At 45.0% G+C, this 21,532-nt stretch overlaps 1 protein-coding gene across 1 annotated transcript in view; it reads left to right on the plus strand.

Moving 5' to 3' along the window:
- LOC149354155 (la-related protein 7-like) overlaps window positions 1–19,646 on the plus strand; it is a 33,553-nt gene extending 13,907 nt beyond the window's left edge. Inside the window, exons 6-10 of the mRNA XM_089583090.1 lie at window positions 1,539–1,821; window positions 4,996–5,314; window positions 8,357–8,507; window positions 13,849–13,943; window positions 19,376–19,646. Coding sequence (XP_089439216.1) covers window positions 1,539–1,821; window positions 4,996–5,314; window positions 8,357–8,507; window positions 13,849–13,943; window positions 19,376–19,441 — 914 coding nt within the window. The 3' untranslated portion in view covers window positions 19,442–19,646. The remainder of the gene's footprint in view (window positions 1–1,538; window positions 1,822–4,995; window positions 5,315–8,356; window positions 8,508–13,848; window positions 13,944–19,375) is intronic.
- The last annotated feature ends 1,886 nt before the right edge of the window (window positions 19,647–21,532 follow it).

Raw genomic sequence — 21,532 nt, forward strand, 5'->3', positions numbered from 1 at the left:
CTTTATTCAGAAAGTGCCGTGCGTTATATTTAGAAACGAGGTATGATTATTGCGAAAAAAAATTCGCGCTGCTCTTTGGGATAACTTCAGAGATTTCACCCACCAGAGTCGTGAGCTGCGAGGAAAAGACAACTTCTTGACAGCCTTGGGTCGTGGAGGCAAAGCAGGCAGCATGCATTGGTGTGAAAGTGTTGCTATAAACGTGAATAGAAGGCGGCGGGAGCTGTTGATAAAGAAGATAAGGCAGTGAAAGAGCCATAGCGGAGGTGAAAAAGGACGAACAGGCACAGAACTGTGCAGCACGAGACACAAAGTATCTGGACCAAAAATGGTGGCGCGTCACCGCTGCTGCGTAAAATGCTTCCTACGGAATATTGCATATCCTTTGATTTCACTTTGAGGAATTCACAATTTTCCGCTGCAGAAAATGAGAGGCCTTGCTTATGAGGCCTGTCTACACTTACTGAGGAACTCGTCACAGACTACATTTATCTGGTGTCCGCATCTTGTGACACTGTGCTGAAAACTCTTAGGCGATCCTTGGTGGATCGTTTGAATGCGTCATCATTTTCTGTTGCTGCTGATTCTGTTGTAGCTAATGGTCATATATATGTAATTGGTCATTTTCTACTTTACATTGATTGGTGGGTGTCCTCATTTCAACCCAGGTGTAGTGATTGAGCGATGTGCCGCTGCCACAGCAGGTGGCTGTTTCAAACACAGCCACCCGTGGTGATTGTGAGACCCAGGTTGCTCTTCCTGAGCAACCGCTCGTGACTAATCACTAATTAAACTGCCACCTGTCATGGTGGGCAGGTTTTGATGACATTACGCGTGATGGCGGTCGCTATTTCCACTTGCACAGACCCTTCCAATGCGAATGCATTAAATAACAAAGAAGGCTAGCAATAGCTAACACTATTTTCTGCAACGGAGGCATGCGAAGGCATAGCAGCTGCAGCCACAATGTCATTAATGACTCAAATGTCATTAATGGCTCAGAGTCTGATTTTTCAACAATGACTCATACTAGGTGAAGTGTAGGTGTTCTGTAAAATGAAGAAAAAGTTTTGCTTGTGGTATGATGCTTCATTTTTTTACCTATCTATCGTTTTATATATCTATTGTGTGTTATGACCTTTCCGAACAAATTTTTTAGGACATGTTCATGGAAGTTCCGTGTAATTTGCACGCCACCTTTTTGAAGCATTATTCTAAAAAAAATAAACTGTGCAAATTGCACGAGTCAGTACAGGACGTATTCAAAAATATTCCATTCAGTTTGCAAGAGTGATCAATGTTTGGCTGTTTCAAAGAGAAATTTTGTCCAGATTTCTCTCCATTCTTCTTCTCATACTTTGATTCCCGTCAGTGCTCTTGACTGCAGCACGTTGTTGGATTGATGCCAGGTGGGAGTTGGCCAGCCTGTGGATTTCTTTTGCCGTGCCTGCTTGCCTGCCATGCCTGCTTGAAAGTGATGTCCTTGAAAGTGGTGCCTCTGGAGTGTGTCTCCAGCATCGTTCCGTGCCTGCTTGCAGAGCCCCCGCCAGCCAAGAGGAGGAGAGAGGGCAGCACTGAGCGAGCAGCGCACGGGGCGGCCTCCTCCAGGGACGCCAGGGCGACCGAAGAGGCGGAGAGGTTGGAGGCCACTTCAGATGCAGAGAGCTCTGATGCTGCAGGGGACAAGGCTGAGGATGGGGACTCAGGCGTGGAACACTCAGCGTCTGTGCCGTCCAAGAAAAAGAAGAAGATGCGCAAGCGCAAAAAGAAGACACAGCATTCAGAGACCAAAGTGCAACACTCCCTCCTAGTGATGCCCAAGTGAGTACTTGCCACTCATCAGGTCTGTACTTTCATAGCATACGAGGGACCTTTCTGCGGGTTCTACAGTGTCGTGCATTGACATGGTATGTCGTCATGACTGGAGATGGGGATGGAAAAGCACAGGGACAACAACAGAGAAGCGGACAGGATGAGCTCCACCATACTCAGTTTCATACGTCAGGTGCGCTCTAGTTTGCGCTGCCTGCATCCGCAACCAAAAGGTAGAGCGTTCCTTGTGGTGAGCGAAACATAGCAAATGCTTTGCCTGCAGGCTTACTGCATGACACGTTTTGTCATGGGCTGGATTAAAAGCACTCTTATTGCTGGCGACACGCTGTTGCTTTCTCATGCCTTAGACCACTCGGCTACAGAGCAAGTGCAGAGTTATACAGTTCCCTTTACTTTTTCGTACGGACCGTTTCCGCGCCGTTGCACCTGATATATGAAACGGAGTATAATAAGTCCAAATTTCTACTCTTCTGGTTCATGACTGATGCCTCCAATCTTCCTGCTCTCTTGTAAGAATGGGCTCCAGGTATTCCCTGGCCATTGATGGCACTCTTGCAGAGTCCCCACTCATGCCAGAACATGATTCTTAAATCTGACCTACTTGGTACAATAGAACCTCATTGATACATTTCGGTTAATATGATTTCCCAGTTCATATGTGTAAAATCATGAGTAGTAAAAGTAAAGGACCCATAGAGTTGCACTGTTTTTTTTTTTTTTTCTGATTAATACTTTCCCAAATAATAGTTTCTCGGTACATGCACAGTTTTGCCAAATTCTGGTTGAGTGATACATTTAGACCACCCATTGGGGCTTAAACATATGAGTGGGCCAAACCTTGGTTCTTGCAACATCAGCAGAAGCCCAGTCGTAGTCGGCCACCAGAGCAACTGCTTTGCAGTGTATTAGTGCAATGGGGTGAAGCATCTGAAAACAGTGCCGATCGAAGAGGTCCTAGTTGTACGTCCACCCTTGCTGTCACCAGACTGGACGCATGCAAAGGTTTTTTGCGCTAAGGACAACAAAAACATGGATAGAAGCTTGCAAGCACCAGAAAAGCTTTTCAGATCTTGCACCAACAAGCGCTGACCAGACATTGTGGGAAGTAAAAGTGTCAGTAAATGCCTTGTTTTTGTTGTTTTCTCATTCTTCAAAATGTTGGTGATTTTGGATGTCACATTCCCCCCCTCTTCGCATTTTTTAGAAAGTGTATCAATGAGGTTCTTACTAGTCGAATGCATTTCCCAGCACAAATATGAACTCGCTGGTGGGAATGATATTTCAAGTTTGCTGGCAGGGAATTATGAAACCGTCGCTTCTTTTGTCCGCAGTTCAACGTACTGAGCATCCAGTTCAGCGAGAAGAGGCAAAACCGCTGTTATCTTAATTGCTTTCTTAATTGGCAAGTCACAATCCCACGAGGATGTAAGGAGCTGCATGTGTAAAAAAAGAAACTAAATTGATATGCAAATTTGTCCCTCTAGTGAAAATTCGAACTTTGCATTATTTAACCAGCTTGCTTGCAATGGCCGTCGCTTTCCCAGAGGAGCGGTAGGTAGTGCAAGAGAAAACTTCTGGTTAGTGTCTTTACTTCCAGTAACAAGGCATGTGTGAATAGTGATTTTTTGGTTTGAGGCAAATTCGAAGCAAGTAGTAATTTTCTTCAGATAATTTTGAAGCGAATATTTTGAATACTTCTGGCACATAAAAAAAAGTTTGAACGCCGCAATAAGCATTTTCAGAATCGTGTAACACAAGACTATTAATGAAAAAAGGGTGAGTGCATTGAAGCTTTGTCAAACTCATTGAAGTTGTGTCGACTTCAGCAAAAATTTCAATCAAAAAATTGCGGGAATCAACCTGTATGCAGAGTCAATGTATTTGTTAGTTGTAAGACCTATCTATGAGACCCCCGACTGCTGGTCTTAATTACGATTGCGTCGTTGCGCAGCTGTTGCTTTTAAGCGACAGCTCGATGAACACCCGCTAGGCGTACCACACGCCCAACAACCAGCACCCCGAGTCACGTGTAGGGAAGGGGCACCCATCTTCATGTGCCTCCTCCCGTTGGTGCTTGCACCACCACACTGGATTCGCGGTGCTGGTACGGTGAACCGAAACCACACGAAGCAAGAGTTCCAGAAATGTTATTCACTTGAGATGAATACTTCTAGATTCCGAATACAAACATTTGGATTGAATCAAATATTTTGCTATTTGACCAAATATTCAAAATTACTGTATATTCGCACATGCCTACCACTAGCCTCCAGAGTATGTATAGCTTCTTGCCGGTACCCAAAGCTATGGGACCATTTGCAGATTGGTTTGCCACCTGATGTGCTAGTCAGCCAGTATGCATGCGATTATGAAAGGCACGGAAGCTGCGCTGTGTTATTGCTGTTGATATCCATATGCCTCAGCTGCTGGCCTCGCAATTGTGTTGTTACGTGTCTGTTGATTTGAGGTGCGCTCGCCATGATGGCAGCAAAGAATCGTCGAGAGCAATGAGGAGTAACGCAGAAGCAAATGTGAGCGTCACTTCAGGCATCTGTAGAAATTCTGCTTTTTCCATTTTCGCAAGCGTGAGTCAGGTGCGCATTAGTCGGGTAATTACGGTATACAACCTGTGCCAGCAGGTACCCCCTGATTTTCGAATCAGTACTACAAGGTTTCGTCTGGCCTCGTGCTTGGCATCTGTAGGGTTAGCCATGTTAGCCATGACACACTTTGGTCACACTGCCTTGGCATCATTAGAATCAAATCAATGAAATCACTGCGCTGGCAGGTGGCTGTTTGAAATGTGGCCACCAATGATGCTTGTGGCCCAAGTTGTTCTCCCAATTCAGTAAAAAAAAATAATAATAATTATGCCAGCTTCTTGTTATAGTGCTTTGCAAGAAGCGCTCCCTGCGTGTTACTGTGTTGTTTGCTGGATTGTTGCATGCACACGTGGTAAGCACAGAGGAAATGGTAGTGCGAGCATTTCACACGTTTTCACAACAGTTTAAAGGGCACATGTTTTGATTCCTGTATGTAAACGATGCAAAGGTCTGTGAACTTCTATATCTTTATGGAGAGTCACTATTTTCATTGCACTGTCGCCTGTTGACTGTTTGCACTGTGGTCGTCCTAGCTCGTCTGTTGCCATCCTTCGTGCAGGTGTGAGTGGAAACGGCTGAGAAACAAGTACCTAGCTCTGCAGAAAGCCACAATGGCACAAATCAAGCGCTCGCTGCTGCTGCCGCCATCGGGGGGCACACCGTTGTCCTCCCCGAGCCACACACTTGGCTCTCCAGCCCACTCGGTGACAGTGGATGACACTGACAGTGCTCTCCCTAGCTCAGAGTGCACTGAGAGTGGCCAAGGGAATGAGGAACTGTGTGAGAAGGAGGCACCAGCCCCAGTATTGCAGTTCCAGCCCGGGGTCATTGTCAAGATGCTGACCGAGAAGCCGGTCTCCAACACATCAGAGTTCAAGGTGCCTGTTCCTCTTATTTTTAGTTATTCCATAGGATGTTCTCACTGCATTCAAAATAATTGGACAAACAGAGCGCTTTTGGAGAGATTTTGGAAGAACATAATACTCTGAACCATTTTGTTGTAATTGACTCACTGCGGCTAGAATGAAATTTTAAAGTGTCATTGCAAAGTGACCAGAGTGGTTCCAAGAAAAATCATCTATGGAATTTTGATGTGAATTTACAGTGACATGGAATTAGCCTGAAAACAACTGTGTAGGGTCATTGCAAATGTTTTTTCAAGCACTGAGTGGAGTTTTGAGTGGAGGTCAGGGTAGAAGACTCTAGAGGCTGTCTTACTTGTTTAGTCTTGCCAAGCAGTGTTTACCAACAAGCAGTGGATGAATCTGATGATTGGTCATGGCAAACCAAACCCTTTTATTGATACTGTGATCAGGTAGACACAGTTGGGTATGTGGCACTGATGAAGACATTGAAAGCAGTCTTCAGAGGTGTCAATAAAAGGAGGCTTCTGGCCCTTACTCAAGCATAGGTTGTCGAGAGTCTCGAGTGGCAGGGCTGAGCCTGCACATCACAGATGGCTCATCACTGGTTGCGGAGTAATGTATTGTGAGCATAAAACAGTGGTGTGCAGCTGTAAATAAATATCATCAGTCTCAAACAGATTAGTGTGAATACATATCTTGTGCTTCAGCCTGGGGATTTGGTTCATTTCATGGTACAATGAGAACGCTTCTGCGTGCTACTAGAAAAAAAAAGTAAGTGCTTTCACATATTCACTCCATAACAGTCCCCCCTCGTAGTTATTAAGTGCAAACACCACATTTACACATATATAAGGCACAACAAATATAATGGAGGGGGGGGGGGGGGGGGGTTTGAGGCTGCACGAAAATAAAAAGTTAAAAAAAAAAAACTCAGCCGGTTCAAGCTAACTAGTACAGCGAAGGACATGGGAAAAAAAAAGGTGCGGAAAATACAGAAGCAATAGATGAAGCAGTAGACGAGACAAAAGGCACTTTTGACTGCTCCAAAAGCTGCTCTAAAGTAGCCTCGGCTACTCACATCAGTGCTTGCAGCTCGTGAGTCTTGGGGCGAAGGTCACTATAGCTATATTTAGCTGCGAGGAAAAAAAAATCACTAGATTATGGCTGGGCCTTGTGGGACCTGTATTATAAAAAGTATATTATGCTTGTTTGTGTATTTGTTTGGAACATACTGCAGTCTAAGAAGACCAAGCAGGTGGGAAGATACAGATAAAAATATGTGTTACTAATGCTTAGGGAGGCATAGTTGAAACGTGCGCTTGGTTACTGAAAAGCCGTTACTAAAAATGACAGCAATTTATCAAGTGCAGAAGAAGAATACATTCAACAAGACAAAAATTTCTCTGATCAGATTTCCACACACAAAAAAATAATAAATGATGAACAGTAAGAGCATCAAATATGGAACTGCACTTGCACAAGAAGATTAGAAAAGTGTCGCAGTGAAATGTCACGCTAGTATCAGGATTGTAATACACTGGTCAAGCATACTCAAAGTTGTCTGTAGAAAAAAACCGCTGGGGGTAGGTTGTTACACTTGCTTATGGTGCGTGGAAAGAATGAATACTTAAACAAATTTTTCCGTGCGGCATATGGGAGTAAATTATGGACATGACGGTACGTGGAAGGACGCAACAAAAATAGCCTGACATAAGTGTTTGAGTTAAGATGTTCAGGCCTTTTGTAAATTGCAAACAAAAATTTGTCATGGGAAGTACAAATTTTTGGAAAGTACAAATGCCTAGATTCCTCTTCCATTTTAACAAAGCTCAGTAATATACAGATGGTAGAAGCCGGCAAAAAAGCGAGTTGTCTTAGATTCCTTCACGACAGTCTTTCCGGAAAAATAACTTGACCTTGCCAGAAACGAGGACAGTGCTCAGATAATCATGGCTATCCATTAGCCCCGATTTTTGCTTGCACAAACACATTTAACTATAGTTTCTTTTTACCCACAATCTTGGAATAGGATTCTTGGCCACCAAGCATTTTAGATCTAATGATTTCATAAAGAATTGCTGTGTCATATTTTATATCTTTAGTTTCCCCTGTAATGTTTTGCCTTGGCAAGGGGAATTATTTTTCGATGAAATTACATTCTTATCGTCTGCGAGAAGTGTTGTCTCTTAATGGTCTATAATTTTGTAAAAATTTTTTGTATTGTCATATTGCACAATTTTGTTTTTATATACTGTGTTGTACAAAGTCCCTCCTGCTTGGGCCAAAACATTGTGCAGTATCTCCAAATAAATATTGTGAATATTTATTGGTACGCTTATCTTTTACTAACCCATGAGATCTGTATCGTCGAGATTCCACTGTAATGGGCACTTTTATTTTCCTTTCTTTTTGAAGCCCTTTCTAACATGCAGTGATGCTGACCTACCCAGGTGCCATCACTAGATAATCACTGCTGGTGGCAAACTGTTGCGTGATTTGCTGAAAGCCTTGACTGTAGAATGCTTCCTTTTGTGTGTATTAGTAAAAGATCGCTCTGTGTTCCTTGATGATAAGCAGAGACAGTTGAGATTTTTTTAACAATGTGTACTTGTTGGGACCCACTTTTCTCTTTTTTCCTCAGCAGTTCTTGATAATGACATCATCATTTGTTTTGAGTTCATGAGAGCAATGAGCCCTGTAAATGTATCTGCTGGGGCACCTGTTTGCTTTTTGAGTAGCAAAATCCATGAAATAATTCTTTGTTGAGAGTGCAAGTGTATTTGGGAACTAGTGCTCTTTTTTTTTTGCTTTTAATTTGTTTGTTTCTAAATGATTTATTTGCTTTTTAGACTGAGAACTTGAAAAAAATTAGCAACTTTTTTTAATGCAAGATTTACTGCTGTTGTTGGAAATCATTGCTTGCCTTGTTGCCTTTTTTTTTCTTTTGTGCTACAGCTTTGGCAAGCGTCTGTACTCTTATATGGTGACATTGCGTGCTGAAAGAGTTGGGCTGTGTGTAATAAATTGCATTGTATGTTATGTGGGAACGTGCAGAGCAACATCCGGCAGCTGGCCAACGTGGCATATGTGGACGTCATGGAGGGAGACAGTGTCGCCTATGTACGCTGTGCTGATGCTGAAGGTGCCCGCCAGTTCATCGAGAACCAGAAGGAGTCCTTTTGTGGCTCCCTTTCCCTGCTTTCAGGTGCAGTGCCATGTCATTTTTGCTCCTTCTTTTTAAGTGTATAAATTGGTTAGAGGCACTGCTATGCGAGTGAAACTGAAGGAGGCTTCGCAGCGAGACTTGAGAAATCTCCACGCTAGGTTCTTCAAGCTGGGGATGTCAGAATGCTGGCCTGTTAGTAAAATTGTGACACGTTTGACATTGTACACCCACCACAGTGGCTTAGTGGCTTTGGCATTCGGCAGCTAATCCCAAGGTCGCGCAAGGGTTCGCTCTCAACCGAACCTCAGGTGGTCAAGATCGGAGCCCTCCATTACGGCGTCCTTTATAGCCCGTGTGTCTCTCCAACATGACAGTGGGCAATTTACAGTTTATGTTGGACATTACAGTTTAATGTCAGTCTGAGTAATGGAAAAATAAGCTGTAGTTGCTTCACTCAGAGTATTGACATGTCATGTGATGTAAAGGAGCTAACCTTCTTTGTGTATGCCACAAAGCACCAAGCTGCTAACTGCTATGTGTTTTATGTCTTTTACAGCAGTAAAATGCATTTTTTGGTATCACAGGAACGGAAAACTAGGCGAATTGGTATGAGTTAATGCTTAAAGCAGCGCAGAAAATGGGACAAAAGGGAGACGGGAGATGACACAGCGCTTTTGTCCTGTTTTCTGTGCTTCTTAAGCATGATTTTTTTTGTATTATGGTTTTCCTTACATATTGGCGTAAATATACTGTTGCCATCTAGTGTAAGAGTTCTTCTGATGGTTTGGAAATACTACCACTAGAAAAAATGCTTCTGGTCCTAGTGATAGCCATGGCTCAAATAATGATCAAAGCAACACTCTTTTTAAATAGAAATGAGCGGAAAGCAATTACTATAGTTATAATAAACATTTCTCAAACTGCCACACCTAGCCTGTGAAAGCTTCGACAATATGGGATGTAGCATCAACAGAGCGCACGAAAGGACACATTTGATGTGCTTTTGCTTCATTGCAGTTTGTTTTATTTGGCTTCCTCGGGTCCGCGCTTAAATATTCTCTGCCTTCATCTTATGGTTATATACTTTGGGTGACTGCTTGCCTGATTCAGTCAGAATTAATCAGAAATCTCCTTGCAGCAACAGCGGACCAAATAAGTAAGATTTCGGAGATAGTTTACTGGTAGCGTCGTCTCGTGTCCACCAGAGGAGTGAGCGCTTTCTTGTCCAGGGCAGGAATGAGCTTGCAAAGTTTCGCCCCACCCACACGTATGGCTTCCACGTATGATAGCGCACTGAAAGCACTGTTTTATCTTTCAGAGTCACCATGCATTCATGCAAGGCCAGCATAAACACCACATTTCTGGTCCTGGCTCTCTTAGCATCCTGTAGGGAAACTGCGATGGATTGCCAATGAGTGTGCACCTTTATCGTGCACACTTGGTTAGGTGGTCGCTCCTCAGAGTTGGAGTCGTAATCTGTGCTGCTCATGCTGTTACTTTCTCTTCTACTTTGTATTCATCAATGCTTGTCGCTCTGTGCACTGCCAGCCAGCTTGTCTGCGGCACTGCTAGGGCAGGCATGACTCCATTTCCGTCAGCTCGTAGCCCAGAGCGTGCCTAGTACGGCCCAGCGGCCGCTCGCAAAAAGTCAGCAAAACAGCCATCTGCCAAAAACCAACGGAAATGATTACCGTATACATATACTAGGGTAATTGCATCATAAGAATGCAAATGTGGTGCTTTCTCAGTATTTTCAGATTTTTTGTTCAGTATCCCTTTAACAACTTGTGGAGTGGTAGAAAATTTGTTTTTGTGGAGGAAAAAGGTTGTTCGCAACAATTTAATTGCAAGTATACACTTCGGTTCACCTTTATTTAAGGGTATGCAAATTGTGAGATACCAGCTCAAGTCAAACAGTGCTGAGCAGTACTGGGAAAAGTCAAATGTTGAATCGTATTTGACTACCTTATATTGCTAACTTGGAATATTCAAAAACTAAATTAAGCAGGTTGCAGACATGGTGTTGCCCCCCCCCCCCCCTCCTTCTATTTTTGTCTTAGCAGCAGACTAATTAAGGTCAGTCACTACTGTTAGTGATATTAAGCTAGAAGCATTTAGGACGTTCAGGACATCTTAAATCTGAGCTAGTGTTTGAGAAATTTGTGCGTGGCATTTCACTTGCTCACGGTCTGTGGGCACATCTTTTGCTCTTGCAGGAGTAAATTTCACTATACGTTAAAGCCTTGTTGATTTGGACTTCAAGGTAGTGCACTGCACGGGCTCGGGCTGGCCCGAAAGCCCGGGCCGGGCCGGGACATGATCTGTTTTGCCGGGCCTGGGCCGGGCCCGGGCCTGAAGTTGCGGGCCCGGGCCGGGCTCGGGCTTAAAGCTGCGGACGCTGCAGACCCTAGCCAGGCTTGGGTCCGTATAGAAACGGCTGGTGTCCGACTATTCAGCCACTATTGCAGAGTGAAGTACACAACTGTGGCATTGGAGCAGTGATACGGATGAGCTATGGGTTATAGTACGCGGTGAGAAAAAAACCAAGCTTTATTCATTGACTTATTTATTTCCTTATTTCCACGCTGTGGTGGCTTAGTGGTCAAGGCGCTTGATTACTGAGCCAGGGTACCAGGGTTTTCTCCTAGCCTCGGCGGCCGCATTTCTATTTAGGCGCCAAGCATGACAGCCATGTACTTTGTAGTATCAATGCTCGTTGAAGAAACCCAGGTGGTCGAAATGATCCGGAGCCCTCTGCTTCGGTGTCTCTCACAGCTTGACTCCCCTTGGGCCCTTAAGCCCCAAAAACATAGCTTTTATTTCATAGCTATATTTTTCTCATGTGAGAAAATTCGTAAGCTAAAGCGCATTTAGTTTTCTTTTTGATCAGCTGACCGGAACGTTTTGTTAATGAAATAGCCAAAAAAGGTCTCGAGAGTTTGTAAATCTCATCTCATAACCACATCTATCCCTCCTCGCTTCTTCAGCCTGGTTGACATGACAAGTGTTTTGCCCTGTAAGTTATCACGTATGGTTTGGGCGTTATCTTCTGCTCCACCAGTAAGAGTAAAATTCAGCCGCTCTTAATTGGCCTTTGATCGTTCGTCATCCCAAAACATACCTATACGCTATTAGAAATGCATTCGGGAAGGACATATTAGTTTAGGACGCTTACAGCCTTCAAAACACACATCGTGAAATACTCAAGCCTTTCATAGGTTTTCGGTTCTGCTGAAAGGCGACCAGTTCGGCTATGAGTCCAACCTGTGAGATCGCGTTCACTAAAAAAATGTCATACTACTGCTTGCTAGGCAGCTTTAATGTTTATACTTCGCGGGCGGCAAAATATAAGTGATTAAAATCATGGGGGAATGCAAAGTAGTCTATTATGCGCGTATGCAGCCCTTTTTATTTGGCTCTCGGAACTTCCGAGTTCATCTTTGCGCACCTACACGAGATCACTGTCCAAAAGAGGGCCTGCGAACACTACTCTTAATCAATTCCTTCTGGGTTAAAAAGAGCCAACTTTCTGCAAGCCAAACTGCGGTTTCCGAACCATTGTCGGCCAGTTTATTATCGGTCTAGTAGCGGTCTACTTGCTCAGAGTGAGCAGTATGCCTCAAGCGTTACTGTGAAACGGGCCGGGCCGGGCCCGGGCTGGGCTTCACTGCGGGATTCACGGGCCGGGCCAGGCTCGCTAGAGCGATAATTCAGCGGGCCTGGGCCGGGCCCGGGCTTGAAGCCGCGGGCCTGGGCCGGGCTCGGGCTCCAGGTCTCGGGCCCGGGCCGGGCTCGGGCCTCAGATTGAGGCCCGTGCAGTGCTCTACTTCAAGGGACCTGGGAAAATGTCCAAATTATCCAAAGGTTCGAATTAACGAATGGCCCACAACAACTGCTAGAAACTATTCAAATCATAGTAAATTTATTTGGCGAAAACTCTGGTGGTGGTTGTCTCCTTTTAAGAGGAGAACTGTGCAGCAACGACCATGTTTTGCAGTTTCGTCAAATGATTTACATCTTTACTGTGTGCACACTGTCGGGAATATTCATGTTGAACTTACAAGTGTAGACATGTGGGCTAGTTGGTGGTCCACAATTCTTTAAAATAGCGCAAAGACAGGGACACAGATAGAAGAGATATGTAGAACTGCATGTAGAACTGCCCCAAAATGGTAGGGTCTCCACGGCATTCACCATGATGTGGCGTGGCAGCAATTTAGCTTCCTCGCAGATGGTGTTGTCGTATGTAAAGAGGCTCCACCACACAAACTGCAAACAGCACATGATGATCGTGCAGTTTTGATGTACGGGAACAACCACGGGTACGGTAAAGAGAGAAACGTGTTAAGCCAGAAAGGCGAGATGCCTTCTGGTGAGAAAATGAAAAAAATCAGCAGCATGCCAATTGCTGTCCAAAACTGCTCAAAGCTACTCGGCTGGCTGGCTGATGCACAGCTGGGCCTCCATCATCGCGGTCTGGAATGAAATCAAGAAAAATAAAGCCGAACTTTGTGGCCGCTCAATTTTTTGCCATCTAGATTCTCTGAACTTGGTCATGCCTGCTACTCTCTCTCTGACCTGAGATTTGACATGATGCAAGATATTTTGACAATCGCTCGCTGTGCCATTCATACCGTGACACGGCCTCTTGTCGGGAGCCTGTCCAAAGTAACTGGTGTGAGTGTAGCTGCACCCATATTAATGAGCAGCTGATGCGATAGACTTACATGGCTGTTGGCCGGGACCACGTCGGAAGTCCGAATTATTCGAACTTCCGAATGAACGGGGGCAAATTAACAAGGTTTCGCTCTAATTGGCACATAGCATGGTCTGTGGTTAGGTGAGTGTAGAAGCGCATAACTTATGTGGCAACACGTTGCCGGCTGTGGTGGCAGGCTGTGATTGAGGAACAGGAGTCCGTCATTTTCTCAATGTAACACATGCAACTTCATTGTCTGCCTTGGAGAATGTATGTGCTTAGTGAACACTCCTACAGCTGAAACCGAGGTGATATTTAAAGCAATTATTTGCATCATATATTGTGGTGGTCTAACAACTCTTAAGAAGGAAATACTGTGTGGACGTCTTGTGCTGTACAAGTAGGGCTGTTAGTTTTCAGATACAAGCCACTTTTTTCTGATTCCTGCGCCCGGATGTATTAAGTTTTATAAAATCAGGTTAAACCCGATTTATATATGCAAACTGCTTTTTGGAAACATAATTTGCTACTACAAACAGCTGAGCCTATTTACAGCTTGCCAAACTGTTGGCATGCGAGTTTTGTAGCGGAAGGAAATATTGCTTGGCAAGTAAGGTATTTTTTCTGCACTCAATAGGTTTTGTGAAGGTAGGTGTGTAATGACACCCAATTCACTTGCAGGAGATGAGGAAAAGTCGTACTGGGACAAGATCAACCTGGACCGGGATACACGCCGCAGCCAGAAGACTAGGCAAAAGAAACGAGGTGTCGAAAAGGTGAGGCCACACTAGTGCAGCACAGAGCCAGATGTGAAGGAGCTCGGGCACCTTGCTTGCTAGTGTGCATTCTGGTATCTGTGTTGGCTGCCATCGTGCTGGCTTGGCTGGTAGCGTGGCCCACTGGAGAAGCTGGCACATTGAAGCCAAGGTGACCAGAATAATATGCAAGGTATTACCGTATAAACATGTAAGGGCCACGCCCTCTTTTCCTGAAGGAAATATTACAAAAAAGATCCGTGTAAGGGCCGCACCCGGACCCAAACTTTTCTCAACCCACACAGGAATAGCCTTCGAAATGCACACGTCGTGGCCTCTGCGATCAGTTCCCGATCACGCTTGATCACGGAGGCCACACATGCGCACAGGAGCTTCCTGGTGCCGTCCACAGATGGTGCCCGAGGCCGCTGGTCATCGTCAATTTTTTCCTGCGCCGCGAGCTCCTGCTATCCACATCGGCATAGAGAAAGGGATTCATAAAGAGCAGACACTCCCATAGGGCCCAGCGGCCCAATAACTGTAACGCACCAAGCGACTGCGTGAGCGATTTCCGGTTTCGGTTTCAGACATGTGCATTTTGAATGTTAGTATGCGCTGCGGCCTGCCGTGCCCTCATGTCGCTATATTTGTGTTCAGTATGGTCTCCTATTGCTTTCTATTTACTTTCGGTCCTGATGAAAAATTGCATTCCGGGTGCTCTTGACTGGCCACCAACACAGCTGCACCACGGCCTTCATCAAACAGTGCCAATCCAGAAGACACTAGGTGCTTTGTGAAATGAACACTTATTTTGATGTTTATAAACCCAAAATCAATACAGTAGCCGTCGCTATTTGGCACATTGCTAAGCTCATTCCACGCTTCTTGTGCGTCCATTGTTACAGCAACACGGCTCACAGCAGTGGTTGTCGCTACCACCGTGCACCGTCAGGTGAACAATGTAAATTACAAGCAGGTGTCATTCTGATAAACCTACACAAAAACTGTGCAAACAGGCTAAACATGTGAAAGCGGCGAAATTACAAACTAGGAAAACATGCTTTTACGAACCTCGTATGCGGAACATTTGTGCAAGATAGCTCCCAATGATTTACAAGCATTCCTCCGTTCCCCAACGTTATTCTCTGCACCCCAAAAGCTGTAAGTCCCATTCCACGGCCAACTGTGCATTTTACATATTTTACTTCACTATCAACAAATATCACTCGAATGGAGTTGTACACTGTTGGGGACCATAAAAAAACTTGTGTTCTCGCAAAACACTGGTGGCGCCACTTAGAGAGGGGGTACCAACTAATCCCTTATGCAGTTCCTGGGGCCAGATTTCACTGAATGTCCGCTTTTTATAAATTTCTTTCTCTATGATATTGGCATCAGTATCGCCAGCTCCAGCTTTTTGTGGCTGTCAAAGGCACGGGAGTTTCGGTAGCGTTTTAGTGTGTTAGTTCATCATTGTTGTGGCTTTCGTGTGCTGCCGCTGAGCGTTGCACTTCTAGCACGATGGGCAAGCACCTTAATAGCTACGAGGGGGTACCCAAAAGAAACCGGAATTATTTTTTTTAACCCTTTCGCTGTCGGGTGTTTCTGCCCGTGTCGCACCCCCAGTGTCGCACACTTCCGGGATGATGGTCCCGCCGTTTCAACGTCAGAATCTGACAATGCGGAACTCGCCTCTTCCTCGGATGAGACGCTGTCAGAGTCCGAATCCGAGCTCGGCTCGTATTTAGAATCTGAAGAGCCACCGCTCCAATGCGCAGAGGAAGGTCCCGCGCGGTCAGCCATATCCGAAAGTAACCGCGCGCACCGGGGGTGTGCTTTCAGTGGCCCGCAAAACGGAGAGAAATGGGACGCTGTGTAATAAAGATGAGAGAGGGAGATGGAAAAAGGCTAAAACAAAGTTGAGGGGCTTTGCTTTTGCTGCTGCCAGCCGCAAGCGAGGGTGCGACGAGAGAGCGAAAGCAGCGACCGAGTCATGTGTCAGTCTCTTTGACTCTGGGAGTGGCAACAGCGCGCGCCCTTGAACTTGAAGCGCCGTAGCTCACACGCCGACAGAAGAAAAATAAAAACCTGCAAAACAGCGGCAGATGGCAGAACAACCCTTGGACCCATAACCACACGCACGCGTCATGATCCGGCGAACGCGGAGCGACCGCGCCACTCAGCAAAGAGGGAGGGGTGGGATGGCAGTCGCTCCGTACTCTTCAATACATGTACCAAAACAGTAAGGGGCGAAAATACGAACTTGTAGAAAGATTCAACAGATGGCACAGCTAGTCCAAGAGCGTCAGCTTTGCGCTCAAGCGCGAAATTTTGAACGCACGATAGAGAACGTACCGGTACGTCAGTGACACTGTGGGGGGGAAGCGCGAAAACGTACCGGTACGTCCGTGACAGTGAAAGGGTTAAACCGATTTATTCACATTTTAAGTACAGGGCTTCAATCTCCCTCAAAGTACTCTCCACTTGCACTAATACACTTGTCTAATCTTTCATTCCACTTTTCAAAACATTTTTTAAATTCATCTTTTGCGATGCTTGACAGCGCCTCCGTCGTTTTTTTCTTTACCTCTGCAACATCAGCAAAACGCTTTCCTTTCATGTGTTTTTTAATTCTGGGGAACAAAAAAAAATCACACGGGGCAAGGTCGGGTGAGTATGGGGGGTGAGGAACAGGGGTCATACCACTTTTGGTCAAATATTGTCGTACAGAGAAGGCTGTGTGAGAAGGGGCATTGCCATGGTGGAGAAACCAGTCGCCCGACTGCCACAAATCAGGCCGCTTCCGCCGCACACTGTTGCCCAATCTTTTCAAAACATCCAAGTGGAAAGCCTGGCTAACTGTCTGACCCTGCGGAACAAACTCTGAATGGACGACTCCTCTCACGTCAAAAAAACAAACCAGCATTGTTTTGAGGTTTGATTTCACCTGACGAGCTTTCTTGGGGCGAGGCGAACTGGGAGTTTTCCAGTGGCTTGATTGTTGCTTTGATTCAGGATTGTAAGCAAAGCACCAAGTTTCATCACCTGCGATAATTTTTGAAAAAAAAGTTTGGATCATTTCGGGACTCTTCTTTCAAAGCACAACATGCTTCCACACGACCTTGTTTTTGTTCAGGAGTCAGCAGTCGTGGCACGAATTTGGCAGCCACCTTTTTCATTCCCAAATCTTCTGTCAAAATTCGCTGCACTGAACTCCAAGTCACTCCCGACAGCTCCACAATTTCTTCAATCGTCCGTCTTCGATCTTCGTTGATGATTGTACGAATTTTTTAAACATTTTCTTGTGTTCGGGCCGTGGAAGGACGACCAGAACGAGGTTGATCATCAATTGACATTTCACCATTTTTGAAACGGGAAAACCACTCAAACACCTGACTTTTCCCCATAGCATCATCCTTGTACGCTGTTTTTAACATTTCAAAAGTTTGTTCCATTTTTTCCGAGCAGAAAGCAGAATTTCACCGCTGCATGCTGTTCACAAAAACCGGCCATTGAAAAAACGACACTTACAGAAAACAGTTATCACTGTAAACGCAAACGACACTAGTACGTCTGACCTTCAGCGGTGCCACTCGGCAGACTGACTCTGGAATGTTCACTCTCTGCGCTCCTAGCGGCAAAACACGGTACTACGAAAGCGCTGCCCACCAAAAAATTAGTCCGGTTTCTTTTGGGTACCCCCTCGTACATGGTTGGGGTTTTGCTCTCGAGCATGGCAAGCGTGCAGCGGGAAGGAAATTTCGCATTTTATACAAATTTGTTGGATAGTGTATACAACCTTGCCTAACACACGTCCATTGTCAATGTCAATTATCCTTTTAACCTTCTCATGGAAAACTTCTTTTTGCAGTGGAAAATGAGCCTGCTAGCTCATTTAGATGTAATTTTTGAATGATCTTCCATGAGAAATGAGAAATTTATTATTATTATTGAAAAAGAATGTTCTAATTTTTTTTTTTTTGGGGGGGGGGGGGGGGGGGGTACGACTTCCATGTCCCAGCAGGCGTGTGGGTGAAGGTTAACCTTTAACAAGACATGTTGGAGAACATTGAAGCCTAGTTTGCCAGAGTTGCTAAACTGAAGAAACACTGGGGGAAGAAAGCCAGCGATTCACACTTCCTATAATGCTGATTAAAGTACCAATCAACACTAAAGTCATCTTGCAGGGGCAGCAAAAATTTCTGAAATCTATTTTTTGGTATGATATGGTCTAGAAAGTCCTTAATAAGCTTATCAAACAATTTACAACAGCGCAGGAGACAATGCACAAAACGAAGAAAAGACTACACAAGTGCTGCTCTTTCTTCGTTTTGTGCTTTGTCTTCTGTGCTGTTGTATAATGGATCATAACCAACTTGCCCAGCTTTCTCTTCTTTATCAAACAAGCAGTTTCAAAATTGTCAAGCACATTTTCAGGCTGTGCAAGAGCAAGATAAAGACTTTCTGCAGTGCCGCCGAAATGCTGGTATTAATATGCAGATGTCTTGGCATATGAAATGCCCATTTAGCCCTGCAGCATTTTATTTCTAGTTTGGAATGCTTCTTGAGAGATGTACACTTCATTGGTGGGAAGCGAGCTTCCTGCTGTCTCTGTAGTGGCATAAGGTTGGTGGGAAATGCATTTCCCATGTCTCGTTAAGGGTTATAAAGCCATTAGAGTGAGCATATTGGTCTGTTTAAAACACAGTTGCAGTTCAAATGAGCCGCTATGAATCCCCGTCTCTGCTGCCGTTGTAAATATTATATATACCGACCTAATCTGTCGTGGCTCACAGTGTGCTTACCAGTTAATGCATACCATTTTCACTCTCATCAAAGTGTCGGCTAGACAGGCAGCATTTCCAGCACCCGCTGGTCCAGAAAACATTTTCTACCTTTCTGTAGAGCGAGTAGTTCCGGAGAAAGGCAATTTTTCTGCCATGGAAATGCTGACACAGCGCAGAGTTGTACAGAAGCCAGAACACTGGCCAGCAGCCTCGCATTGAACCAGCTGCTTGATGCTGCCAGCCTTTATTGTAGGTACAATCAGGTGCTGCTACAACAAATGCCGCTTGTTCACATTACTGCATATCTGACAGTGTAATTGTGGCCTACAGGCCTTGTTGTACCGTTCGTTTTGAATCCCGGCCCGTTGCTTTTAAAACGCCAATTGCTTGTGTGAAAAAGGACCTCATTTCCCACACAGCACTAGATAAAGGTAGTCGTTAATGGTTGTTAACAAAAGTTTCAGGCTGCTGTAATGTGGTTTGTGATTGCATGAGACATCTTTTCATTCTTGAAGGAGAGATTTCATCATCCTGCTAGGCATTTGAATAGTCGAGTGTGAATGCAGATCCTTTGGCCACTTTTATCACGTGCTAGTTACCGAACGCATTTTTGCATTGATTTAACACAACTGTGCTGAGGCTTTTTCTTGGATTTATTCTTCTCAGGTCATGGCAAAGGCCCAGAAGATGATGGAGAAGAAGAACCTGCACATCCGTTTTGATGACCTCTGAGTTCACATCTCACCCTGGCAACACTCAAGCACGAGTACTGATGCCGAGTAGACTCCTTTGTTCAGTGCTGTAAATGAAAACCACTTTTAACGACTTGAAAGTTCACTAGGGGCTACACTCGAGCATTGTACGGGTATTGATGCCGAGTAAACCCTTTGGTCATTGCTGTAAATGAGAACCATGAAATAAAATGTAAAAAACTTTTTTTTTGTTTACAGTGATCTGCATCATTTGTGAAAAGCCCGGCATTTCAGAGAGAGGTGCTCTTGTGCTTAGAGTTGTCATTATTCTTGCATCTTTTCCAAAAAAAGTGCAGAATGGTAATCTGCAAGAGGTATTTTGTTCACAAATTGTAGTATGTGCAGTACCAAGTATGTGGTCATAGGAGATGCTGTCGAAGGCCTTACGTACGCCCACTGTGAGGAGGGCATGCACTTGGGTGGAGAGGGGGAGCTGAGGAATTTGTGCAGGAGTAGGATAAGACTGGGGTGGAGGCATGAGGGTGGAAGTCAGTTTGGGTGTGTGGGAAAAAGGCAGTGGGTTCAGGGTGGTCCTGAAATTGGTCGCAAGAACATCCTCTCCATTGTCTTCCCCATGCGCATGATGGGGCATAAGTTTTATAGCGTGAGGGTTTGCCAGGTATGGAAATCACTACTGTTGAGGGTTTCCACTCTCAAAGAAGAGTGCCCTCGTACCAGTTTCGATTGATGTGGTAGAGGAGGGCCTCCTCTGAGTCGGGTGGACTCCCAACGAGGATGTTTTGAGTGAGAGCCTATTGAACTGTGCTGAGTCTATGGGCTCATCCAGGGAATGGTTAGGGTCGCCATGATGGGGAGTATGGAAGAGGCTGAGGAATATACAAGTCCTGCAACATTTGGGCCAATTTTTTTGAAGAGAAATTTGAAGAGAAATTGACCCAAAGTGGAGATAGGAGGCGGCCGAGGACTCGGGAGAGAGAGGCAAGTGCAGTAATACCCACTGTTACATTTTTCACAGGACCTCGGAGGGAAAAAAAAAAAAGTATCAGCTGTGTTTTCTTTTTCTTTTTTTTTACTTCTAGCAAGGGCAGCATGCTTCTCTGCAATTTGCAAGGCTGTGGCTCTCACCATCGTTCGCATGCACAGAATGTATGTGTTTAAAGGAGTGTAGACACCTAACTTTTTGGTGCATGTTATCTTGTTTGTAATGATGCGTAAGGCATCATTATACGTGGATTGCCACCTGGTATTCTCCTACGACCGCTAAATAATTTATAACCGAATTTCTTTCTCGTACTGCATCGGTTTTGGTTTCAACAGCCCGATGAGGACTGTTACCGTCAAAGTGTGGTTATAGGTCGTGTGAGGCATGAAATAACTGTAGTTGCCGTTTCCACATTCGTTGTCATTCCAGCTCTTGATGAAGGCTGGCTTCAGCACTGTAGCGAATTGAAGGGGTGAAGCAGCGATTATATCGACATTTTTCCATGCCTCACACGACATAAAACCACTCTGACGTCACAGCCATCGTGTGGCTGTTGAAACTGAAACCGAAACAGCATGACAGAAAGATGCGATCATAACTTATTTAGCGGTCGTAGGTGATTACCACGTGGTGAGTCATGCGTAGTAGTGTCTTGTGCATCATTGTAGCGAAGGAAACATGCCACCAAAATCAGGTATCTGTACTCCTTTAAGCCATCCCGCGCAGCCACAGCGGCTATGGAGCTGCAACAACGGCCCCTAAAGATTCATGCTGCCTGCAAGTATGCCGAACCACTGCACGTGGTGCACCCCTATGACTGAAACAGATTTAAACGATATGGAAGGGAAACGTGTGCACAGTGAAAATCAACATGGCAAGGATGATGTGCAAAGCAATAGATGAAAAACCAAGACAGCTAAGATGGGACCTTTGAAATCCATCAGGAGCTTGCCCCTGGTGAAAAAGCAAATGAGTAAAATACATTGTTAATAGTAGCCCTGAGGAAAGCCGCGTCACAAAAAGCTAACAGAGCCTTGCAGACAGAGAAACCACATCATAAGCATAACATGTAAACAGCAGCCTAAAAAGCCAGTGAAAACAAAACCTCAAATGCCAATAATAACACAG

The sequence above is a fragment of the Amblyomma mixtum genome, chromosome 3 (assembly GCF_055824585.1).
Source record: "Amblyomma mixtum isolate Tamu chromosome 3, ASM5582458v1, whole genome shotgun sequence".
NCBI classification, from domain to species: domain Eukaryota; kingdom Metazoa; phylum Arthropoda; class Arachnida; order Ixodida; family Ixodidae; genus Amblyomma; species Amblyomma mixtum.